Raw genomic sequence first — 11,506 nt, 5'->3', positions numbered from 1 at the left:
AAAAAGAATACATTAGTAACAATACTTCTAACAGAAAATACCACTTTTGAACTGAAATACTTTCATTACCACCCCAATTTATGTAATGATGTTGTTGTTGCTAAGTGTCTTCAAGTCAGTTTCAACTACCAGCAATCCTACAGACAACCGCCAGCAATCCTACAGATGACAAGTGCCAGAATCGTGCAGACGACAACTACCAGCAATCCTGCAGACAACTAATTACCAGCAATCCTGCATACAACTGCCAGCAATCCTCCAGACAGCCGCCAGCAATCCTACAGAAAACAAGTGCCAACAATCCTGCAGACGACAGAATGGAACACTGCCAGGACCTGCACCATCCTCACTATGAATTCTCCCCCTGGAAAACAGAACTTGGATTTTTAAAAAAAAAACAAACAAAAACGTATTTTAATTACAATTTTAACTAATGCTTACAGGGAAGTTAGGTTTTCAGTCATGCACTGTTGCAATCATGCACTCCTTCCCTCCCTTCCTCCTCCCCTAGTTCACTTTTTTAAAAATATTCATTCATTATTGCACAATTACCTACACCCCCTACCCCCAGTCCTCTTTGCACTGATAACACCTTTTATTCTGGGCTGCTGTCATATGTACACTGTCTAATCATATACCCCTTTTAAACAGTTCTTTCCTTCTTGGATCCTGAATCTGCCCCTACCCCCTCCCTCTTCTCCATTACTGCCACCCAAATCTAGACCACCATCACCTCTCTGCAGGACCAAACAGCTTCCCACCTCGTTAGCCTTTCAGCCCTTTGACCACAAATGTCATCCTAATTATTATGAATGATAAATCAGGTCATGTTACTCCTTAGCTTAGAGACTTGAAAATAAAAATCTTCCACTGTAATGAAAATGAAATCTAGACCCCCTCCCCTACAGTCTCCCTGCTTGCTTTTCCAATCTCATCCAGGGGCCCTCTCTGGCCACAGTGGTCTCCTTTCAGTCTTTAAAATTCACCAATCAGGGTGAAGTCTCTCTCAGGGAGGAGTGATAGGGAATGGCAAAGGACACACTGACAAAGAAGATTAATCAGAACTGGCTTTGACAAGCACTGTGGCATTTGGACAAGAACAAACTGGGAGGAGGGTAGAGAGAATGGTGCAGCGGTGAATGAATGGAAACCCAAAATCTCTGTAAATGTTTATGAAAATTAATAAAATATAATTATAGAAAAAAAAATTCACCAAGCTCTGAGTACCTGATGTACTCACTTTCTAGAATGTTCTTTCCTCTACTCTCTTCACAGCTGGGTCCTCTTCATCTTTTTAATGTGTCTCCGCAGATAAACCTTCTTCCAGGCATCTGACAGAGAGAAGCCCACATTCTGTCCCTCTCCACCCCATCAAGGTGACATCTCTCCTTTTTCAATCTGAAATCACACACTCATTTTACTCGTTAACTGCTTCACTATCTCCCTCACTAGCTCTATAAAGTCAGGGATTAATACTGTTTCACCACTATGTACAAGAATGGCTGCTTAATAAATATTTGGCTGATGGACTGAAAGAAGAAGAATCTGGAAGTGCTTCAGGGGAAGAGAAATCATTTCTTTCTCCCGAGTGAAGTAAAGGGATCAATGTCTGATTTTGTTTAAAATAATCTACCCTAGGGCACTGAGCAAACCACAATGAGAGAAGCATTAGCAGCCTTATGTTTTCCTGAAGCTCTTAAAGAAAGAACTTGGTTTTCAGATTAACTTGAAGTAAAATGTGCTGTCAGTGATAACATCTATGGGCTGACAACGATGGCCAGTTAAAAAAGAACAATTATCCAATTTTTACATCAACCACAAATACCAAAGATGAAGAAAATGAAGATTTTTTTTAATCAACTTCTACAGTCTGAAATTTATCAAACATTCAACAGAGATGCACGGATAATTGGTATGGATATCTGGAGAGGGAAAGTTGGAAAGAAAAAGTGATCAGTACTGGAAAAAATATCTGTGGTAATAGAAATGATGCTAGAAATAACAGAATTTTGCAAGAATAATAACCTATTCATTAAAAAATACCTTTTTCAATAATTGAAATGGTGACTATACACAAAGACCGCAATGGATGGAAAACACAGGAATGTATATGTACTTGTATATGTGGAAAGAGATGATGGAGAAGCTCAAGATCATCATTCCGAACAAGGCCAGGGGCCAAATGCAAAACAAATCTATGAGAGCCAAAACACAACTTTGTATCTACCTTCCTAAATTTAGAGCTTATTCTAAGAGTAGATCTAATGTGCTGAACATTACATTAGGTCTACTCTTAGAATCTGTATGCAGAACAGCTCATTTGAGAGGCTAGACTTTATAAGGAGAAGTGTGGCATCAGGATTGGAAGAAGACTTGTCAACAATCAGCACTATGTAGGTGACACAACCCTGCTTGCCTAAACTGAGGAGGACCTGAAGGGTTTGCAACAGCAGGTCAAGGACTGTAGTCTTCAATATAGATTGAAGCTCAAAATCAAGAAAACAAAAATTCTCACCATTGGGCCAACTGGCAACACCTATTTAACAATTTCAGCTTGCTTGGCTCCACAATCAACACTCTTGGCACTAGCAGTCAGGAAATCAAAAGACAAACTGCAGTGCAGAAGTCTACTGTCAGAGACCTCTCCAGAGTGCTGAGGAGCAATGATATCAGTCTAGAGACTAAGGTGTGGCGAGCTCTGGTGGCCTAGTGGCAGGAAACTGCACTGCAATCCCAGAGGTGTGTGGTTCAAATCCACCAGATGCTCTGCTGAAGAAGGAGGAACAGTCGCCTCCTGTACCAGTCAGATCCAATTTGACGGCACACACATAAAAAAATAAATAGAGACTATGGTGTACCTGATCCTGGTCATGACCTTCAGAATTGCACGCTATGCATCAGAGAGCTGAACAATGATTATGGATATGACAGAAGAATTACTGATGCCTTTTGAATTATGCCATTAAACAGTATGTTCAGTATTGAACATACCACGGACAGCCAGGAGAAAAATAGGTCTGTCTTGGAGAGGGTGAAACCAAGTTTCTCCTTGAAGGCTAGGATTTTGAAGCTCTATCTCACATACTTTGGGCCAGGTGGGACCAGTCCTTGGTGAAGGGCATCATGCTTTGAAGGGTGGAGGGACAGCGCAGGAGAGGAAGACCCTGCATGAGAAGGACTGACATGATAATTGGGGCAATGGGATTAGGTGTGTTAGAGTCAGTGAGACTATCTCAGAACAGGGCAGGATTCAGAGTTGTTGTACAGAGGATCACTATGAGTAGGTGACTCACCAGCACATAGTAACAACCACAATGTAATGAACACTAATGATGGAAGACCAGATTAGTTATGAGATTTTATCAAGGATATCATATATGAAAAAAGCAAAAGTCATTTAAAAGGAGAAAGAAAAGACCAGTGTGTGCCAGAAGAGACGGAAACTTGCTCTTGAATGCAGAGTGTCTCTAGCATAAGAAAGAAATTGTGAAGCGCTGAGCAGAAGCTTTCACAGAGTGGCCCGAGAAGACAAACGAAAAGTATTATATAAAAAATACAAAGACTTGGAATTAAAAAACAAAAATAGATGACATATTAGACATTTCTTAAACTCAAAGACTGAAGAGGGGAAAAAAATGTTTACATCTCAAGTTGTAATACTAAAAGTTTCTTTCTTCTTTTTTAATTTTTTTTTGTGGGTACCATCAAATCTGATCTGACTGGTATAGGAGGAAATTGTCCCTCCTTCTCCAGCACAGCATCTAGTGGATTCGAACCATGCACTTCTGGGATTGCAGTGCAACTTCTTGCCACTAGGCCACCAGAGTTCGCCAATACTGAAGGATTCTTTAGGCAAAATATTGACCAAAAGAAGATGGAATACATGGTCACTGTACCAAATAGAACTGGTTCACGTTCAACCATTTTACTTAAAATAACTCATTGCTATCGGTCGAACAGACTCATAACTGATCCTCCAGCATATTTTTTCCAAGGCTATAAACTGCTTGACAAGAGATTACCTGTATCTTTCTCTTGCAGAGTAACTGGTGCATGTGAACTGGCAGAGAGGCTTGGCCTTTGGTTAGTGGCATAAAGTTATTAAACAATATCATTAACTCAACAAAAGCTCAGCTTACTGCTGTTGAGGTGGACTATACAACATAACTCCTATCTGACCCTCCAGTAAGTTTTCAAAGGCTGTAAACTGCATGGCAGGAAACTGTCATTCTTTCTCCCATGGAGCAGTTGGTAGATTTGAATCACCTGCCTTTGGATTGGCAGCACAACTCCTTATCCTAGGCCATGAGCGCTTCATCATTAATATCATGTTGTTGTTGACTGCCATCAAGTCAAGTGCGACTCATAGTGACTATGAACAAAAGACCTAATGCCTTTCCATAACTATCATCATGTCTCCAAGTTCATAGAGTTTTCAGAGGCATGTGGTTTAGGAAGTGGATGTCACTCCTGCTTCCAAACCTGTTTTACAACTGGGAGCTCCACCAAACACTGTCCACATTGGGAAACCATTCTAGTAGTTGATACCCCAATGGTACAAGGTTCAGCATCACAGCAAACCCAGGTTACTTCATACAGCACATTGACAAAGAGTGATGTACAAAGTACAAGAGTGTTCTCCAGATATAACAGCACTAGTCTCATTTAGCTGTGGTTAAGTGTCACCAAGGTGAATACAACTGAGAGTAAGCATTGCACAAAAGACCTGAACTCTGTTATACAACTAACATCATTTCTGTACATTTATAGAGTTTAGAAAGTTTGTAGAGTTTAGAGAGGTTTCCAGAGGTATTTAGTTTAAGAAATGGATGCCACTCTTGCTTCCCAGCATAAATCATTCTGGAAGCTCATCCAAACACTGTACAAAATGGATAACCATTATGGTATTTGACAAGACTATGGAACAGTCAAATGCAAGAATGATTACCCATGGCAGACAGTGTTCGGTGGCGCTCCCCGATTAAAACAAGCTTGGAAGCAGGAGTGGCATCCACTTCCAAAATAGTTTGCCTTTGGAAACCCTATGAACCTGGAGAAAGGACGAAAGTTATACAAGGGTTCAGGTCTTTCGTTCATAGGGTCTCTATGAGTCACCTACGACTTGACAACACTTAGCAACAACAACATTGAACAGTGTGCAGCATCACAACAACACCAAGTTGTTCAGTTGAGCAAACAGACAAAAGATTGCTGTATCATTCATGGAATATTCATTCAAAAATTAATAAATTTGGTCCAAGGGCCACAGTCCCATCCCATCCCCCTGTGGGGTTTTAAAGCCACACCTTTGAGCAGACTTCCACCCTAGGCAAAGGCTCAAGGACACTCACCCTAGGGAGGGAAAGAGCAGTAATACATATTAAACACAACCCCAAAAAACACTACCCCAAAACTTCCCTAACGTGCCCATCAGGACTGCCATCCAGATGCAGCAAATAGCCAGACTCCCAGAGTGGAGGCTCCAGGCCCCGGCCAGCCCATTAAATTTTGCTGAAGATATTTTTAAAATTATTACAATAGTAATGTAACTGCTGGAAATTCAATCCCAATTCAGAAGAAGACAATGAATGGCTTGCAACACTCTGGATGCATCGGATGGCTCTTGACTGAAAGCAGAGATAGAAAGAGGTTTATCAGTGCTCAATTGACTATGTAAAAGCATTTGACTATGTAAATTAAACTAGATTATGGATAACACTGCAAACAATCAGAATCTCAAGCATTTAATTGTCCTAATATAGAATCTGTGGAAAAGCAGTCATTCTAATAGAACAAGGGGATATTGGATGGTTTAAAATCAGGAAAAGTGTACATCAGGGCTGTACCTTTTTACCACACTTATTCAACCTGTATGCTAAGCAAATTTAAGAAGCTCGACTATATGAAGATAAATGTAGCATCACAATTAGAGAAGTCTCCTAACCAGGCTGGGATATGAAGACAACTGCTTGCTGAAACTGAAGCACCCACTAATGCATTTCAAAGATTACAGCCATCAGCATGGATTACACCTCAACATAAAGAAAATGAAAATCTTTACAGGTTGACTAAAACCATCATGACAAATGAAAAATAGTGACATTATCAAAGACAGCTTTTTTTTGATCCACAGTCAGTGCCGGGGAACCAACAGTCAAGAACTCAAGTGGTGTGTTGCATCAGATACATTTTCAGTAAAAAACTTTTGTGAAGTGTTAAAAAGAAAAGATGGCATGTGAGGACACACATGCACCTGAATCAAACCACAGTATTGTCAATTGCATCATATACAAAGGAAACCTGGTCCGTGAATATGGAGGACCTAAGAAGAATTGATGTATTTAAGTTATATTTGGCAGTGAAGAGTGAATATGCCATAGACTGCTAGGAGAAGAATGACCAAATCTGTCTTGGAATTCAAGCCAGAATGCCTCTTAGAAGTAACAATGTCAAGCCTTCGTGTCACGTCCTTTGGGCCTGTTCTCAGGAACGACCAGTTCTCAGAGAAGGCCACCAAGCTTGGTAAAGCAGAGGATCAGTGAAAAAGGAGAATGTTCACGAGACTGATTTACAAAGAGACTTTAATGGTGGGACCCACCAGAGCAACGATGGTGGGTTATCACAGGAGTGGGCGGTGTCTCGTTCTGCTGTACTCAGGGTCCCTGTAAGGCAGAACCAACTCAACACCACCAAACAAGAGCAACCTGCTACCTAAGAAACTGCAAATCCAACTTGTTCTAAACCAAGAAAGAAACCCAGTGATGGCCAATCAGGTTAGCAGACAGCAAATGGAAAAAAGATGAGAAACACTCTGGTCTACCCACTGACCCAATTCATTGCTTTATTAACAATGCTTAAAGAGACTGAGCTTTTAGAATAGGGAGACACTGTATTTAGGACACCGTTTGACTAAATGGAGAATCCCATACTCACCCTCAAAATTGATTGTACAGTCTGCATGGGGTAGGTGACAGTGGTGGCAATTGCTTTGGCTATTGCACCAATGAGGAACACATCCAAAGAAGAGAGCTGTAGAGCAAAGGAAAACAGAACATGTCAATCTCCAAGAAAGCGATGTCATGAGCCACCAAGCTGTCAACTCAGAGGGACTCGGAAGGACAGGGGAGAACTGCCCAGAGCGTTTCACAGGCAGTTGTCTCTATGGAGTGAGAGCACTACTTCTCTCTCCCAGAGAGGGGAAGCCACCACACAGTTATTTTTGCTCCTTTCACAATCAGGGCTTACCTTCACGCGTTTCTTTAGAAGCTGACGTTTGAGTCCTTCATAGAACATGAACTGGATTGCAGGATTGAAGACCAATAGCAAGGAGGGGAATGTGCCATTCCACAAAGCCAAGATTCCTTCATCTCGAATGATCTGGTGAAAAGCATCTAAGCAAGAAATCAGGGACTTTGGAAAAGCATGAAAACAATCCCCTAAGCAGAGCAGACACGTGAATGTTGCTGAATGTACTCGGAACACAAACCATAAAGGTTACGTCCAAATGTCCTCCTTGTCCCAGTCCTTTTAGAGCCAACTTCCTCAGTTAATGAGTTTTTAACAATAATCAATACTGACAATCACTGAGTTATTGAGAGATTAAACACAGGTAGGTGTTTTCCTAGAAGCTTGGGGTCCGAATGCCAAGTTTTCCTAGCAGATCATCATCACCACCAGGAACTCCATTTCACAGGAACTGTGTGAGCTGACTACCCACATAGTTTACAACCAAGTACAGAACAACCCACGGTGAGTCCACTCCACATAAGGGATCTGCTGCACAAGAAAACCTCTGTCTCCTTTGGAAAAGTTATCTGTATTGTGCTTTAATAAAGATGGAAACATGAGAAAGGAGAAAGTGGCACTGTGGTGCCATTAAACAGAAGAACAAAAATATCAGATACTAATATGACATCTTTACTCAAAGACAATGCAAGGGGGAAAAAATAGGCCATTCTTCAAAAACATCCAGTCCTTTTCCCTCTACCCCATGGGAGCAGCATACTTCTTTACCCTTGTCTTAGACTCAGTCAGCCACAGCACTACGCTTTGGCCAACAGAATGTTAGCAGATGAAATGCAACCAGGAACTTGTAGATGCTGGTACAATCAGGTCTGTCCTCTTGTGCTTTTACTATGACCATGAGGAAAACAAGCTCTGGATGGACTTGGGGAAAGGACAAGAGACCAGTGGAATCAGGACTCTCAGGCTGCAGTTTGCCTATCTTGGTCAGATCTAGACCCATGAGCTAAAGAAATGTTGCGTACAGGTACTGAGACTAGCAGATATTATGCAGCCTTTTACGCAGCAGTAAATTCCAAATGTAAAAAGAAAATAAAATCTTAACCAGGAACTCACCCAAGGGACACTTACCAATGATACCCTTGTAGTTGGTTGGTACAATGTCTTCATTCCTAAATTTTGCCCCTTGTAGCTTCAGCCTGGTATTTACTACCCAGAGTGGAGTCGTTAGCAATACATTCACTACTCCTTTGGAAAAAAGGAGAACGATAAAAAGAAAGGAGAATGTAACCTTTAAGGCATTACTGCCGTGTAAAGCTTTCACTTACCAATGTTCCATGTCTACTTCTGCCCCTTCCGCCCCGACCTAAGAAACCTTTGATAAAGTATCCCTCTTGTGCCATAGTCTGATCGAAGCCACTGCTATCTGAAGCGAGTCTGAAGCTTTTCTGATAGCAAAATGGCTCACAGTAGCATCTCTGAGGGTGAGAAGAGTAACTAACTTATGTATTAGTGGAATAGGAGATGAAAGCCACTGGTCACTTACAACAGCATCCAAGGTGGCAATTCTGAAAAAGTCTGAAATACAATTTTTAAGTACGGAAGTTCCCAGGTTATGAGTATCCAGGTGCCATAGAGCTCATAGTCAGTAACCAGCCTCATAAATAGGCTAAAATTAATAATATTTAATACTTAATAGTATTAAGATTTCAAAGTACATACAGTAGTTTGTAATGACAAGCAGGTGCACCAGACTTCAAAACATATTATTACCATGATACTAATATGTCAAAGTTGTCTTAATGAATCTGGAAGTTATTTCATGCTTTCTATGATATCCTAAAATGAACACTGGACTAACCTAATTGTATACATATTACATTTAAGGAAACACCTAGGAATGGAACTCATTTGTAATCTGGGAACTGACTGTAAAACAGCTTCAGAGAAACAGATGAGGGAGAGAACTGTTTAAAAGGGATATATGATTGGGTATCATTTTCCCGAACAGGAGTCCAGAATGAAGGCTGCTCAGTGGAGTGGACTTGGTGGGAGGGATTGCATAACAATGAGTTTTTATTTTTCTTAAGGAGAAGAGTGAATTGGTTGGGAGGGGTGGACAGAGAGAAAAGTGCAACATGAATGACTGGAAACCCTACATCTCTGTAAATTTTCATGAAAATTAATTAAAAAAACAAACCAGCTTCAAAGAGGGCAAGTGGCTCATGCTAATATCATGACAATATTAGAGAATACACACAGCTGACAACTGTCAGGTAAGCAGCCCTACAGCTTTAAGAGGACGAATCTGGTGTAATGAGTGAGACAGGCAGGGGAAATGGTGAGGTTTCAAAGGTGCTTGGGCAGGGATAAGGAGTTCACAGGAGACTTGCTCAACATTGAAGGGTAAGGATGCAGCAAATCAGCAAGCAGGAGTCAGAAGCTGTCACAAACACCTAAAGCGGCCTCACAAACATCATGATCCTTACAAGCTGAAGGATGGGGATGGTGGTTCCCCAGAGTTGCCTCAGAGTAGAACAAAACAATGAGTCAGACGCGTCTTTTTAGAAAACACACATGATCCCAGTAACACCATCTTGAGATATTAAAATATTCCTCAAAAATCCTGAAACGATTAAAAAACAAAATGACAAAAAACAGAGTTGTCACAAAATGTTTGATACATAACATCTACTTTACAAATATTTGCTACCTAAGTGAGTGAACTGGTATATAAGTATCCCTGAAGCTGCCTGGCCCCAGTCATGCTTTGAACAATCAAGACACATGATGTGAAGGAAGAGAAATCTCCATACGCCCAAAGCTAGCTAAACACAACTGGAGAATACAGAGAATTAAGCCTCTCAACACATACCTAGTTGTTGCGTGACACTGAGTTAGAATTGACTCATAACTGACCCTCCAGTGGGTTTTCAGAGGCAGAAAATCTCATGGGAGGGGACTGCCCAAAGATCCTAGCTGAAAGTTAAGAATACCAGAAGAATGGCTATTTGTACTTGACTGACTATGCAAAGGCATTTGACTGTGGGGATCCTAACAAACTATGTCTAACATTGAGAAGAATGGAAATCCCAGACCACTTAACTGTGTTCATGTGAAGCCTATACTGAGGCCAAGAGGCTGTTGTGAAAACAGAGAAAGGGAACACTACGTGGCTTAAAACTAGGGTTGTATCCTTTCTCAATATCTATTTATTGTGTACACCCAGCAAATCATTCAAGAAGCTGGACTCCATGAGGAATGTGGCACCAGGACTGGAGTCAGACTCCTCAATACGCTTTGTTATGTAGATGACACAACCTTGCTTGCTGAAAGTAAGGACTGTAACACTTGCTACGGAAGGTTAAATACTGCAGTCTTCAATATGGATTATATCTCCGTGTCAAGAAAACAAAAATCCTTACATCATGACAGATTGTCAAAGGGAGAAAATCTGAAACTGTCAACAGCTTCTTCATCTTACTTGTATCCACAAGAAGTAAACTTGACACCAGTATCAGAAGACCAGTATTACACAGGCAAAGTCTGCAGTCAGGGACCTCTCCAAACTACTGAGGGGCGACGATGTCAATTTGAGGACAAAGGTGCACCTGATTCCGGCCATGGTCTTTTCAATCACTTACTATGCTGCTGAGAGCTGGACAATGAATAACCGAAAAATAACTGATGCCTTTGAGCTGTGATGCTGTAGAAGAATATCCCTTATGTTTTGGAGAATGTTTCGGCCAGAGTGCTCCTTGCAGGCAAAGATAATAAAGCTTTGTCTCAAATACTTTGGGCATGTTGCTAGGAAAGATTACTCCTTGGAGAGGGACATCATGCTTAGAGAGATGGAGGGAGAGCAAAGGACAGGAAGGCCCTCAACCAGATGGACAGATGCAGTGACTGCAGCAATGGGCTCAAGCATGTCAGAGATGGTGAGGATGGCACAGGGCAGGGCAGGGTTCACATAAGTTGTTCATAAGGTCACAATGAGTTGTACTTGATGCGACAGCATCTAACAACACAACATACCATATAGAAAATATAGTTCTAAACAAGGATAAACTTAGTCATGACATAAAATTTTACTTTGTCATTTTTTCAGTATGGTTACAAAAGTAAAATATTGTACCTACTTCTTAAGATCATTAAAAGATGCAACAATGAAAGAGGAAGTAAAATTATCCCTCTATGCAGATGACATGATAGTATACTTAGAAAACCCTAAAGACTCAGCAAGAAAACTATTGGACATAGTTGA

The 11,506-nt window shown here is 41.0% G+C and overlaps 1 protein-coding gene across 2 annotated transcripts in view; it reads right to left on the bottom strand.

The window, feature by feature from the left end:
- The window catches only part of SLC25A17 (solute carrier family 25 (mitochondrial carrier; peroxisomal membrane protein, 34kDa), member 17), a 63,385-nt gene that overhangs the window by 11,479 nt on the left and 40,400 nt on the right, over positions 1-11,506 (bottom strand). For both annotated transcript variants that reach the window (XM_006890095.1, XM_006890096.1), the window contains 3 exons: positions 8,374-8,490; positions 7,246-7,391; positions 6,934-7,029 (listed from right to left, as the gene is read on the bottom strand). In XM_006890095.1, coding sequence (XP_006890157.1) covers positions 6,934-7,029; positions 7,246-7,391; positions 8,374-8,490 — 359 coding nt within the window. The remainder of the gene's footprint in view (positions 1-6,933; positions 7,030-7,245; positions 7,392-8,373; positions 8,491-11,506) is intronic.

Source organism: Elephantulus edwardii, unplaced genomic scaffold (assembly GCF_000299155.1).
Source record: "Elephantulus edwardii isolate Elephantulus edwardi_28Jun2011 unplaced genomic scaffold, EleEdw1.0 scaffold00086, whole genome shotgun sequence".
NCBI lineage: Eukaryota > Metazoa > Chordata > Mammalia > Macroscelidea > Macroscelididae > Elephantulus > Elephantulus edwardii.
This window is presented reverse-complemented; position numbering and strand designations above follow the sequence as displayed.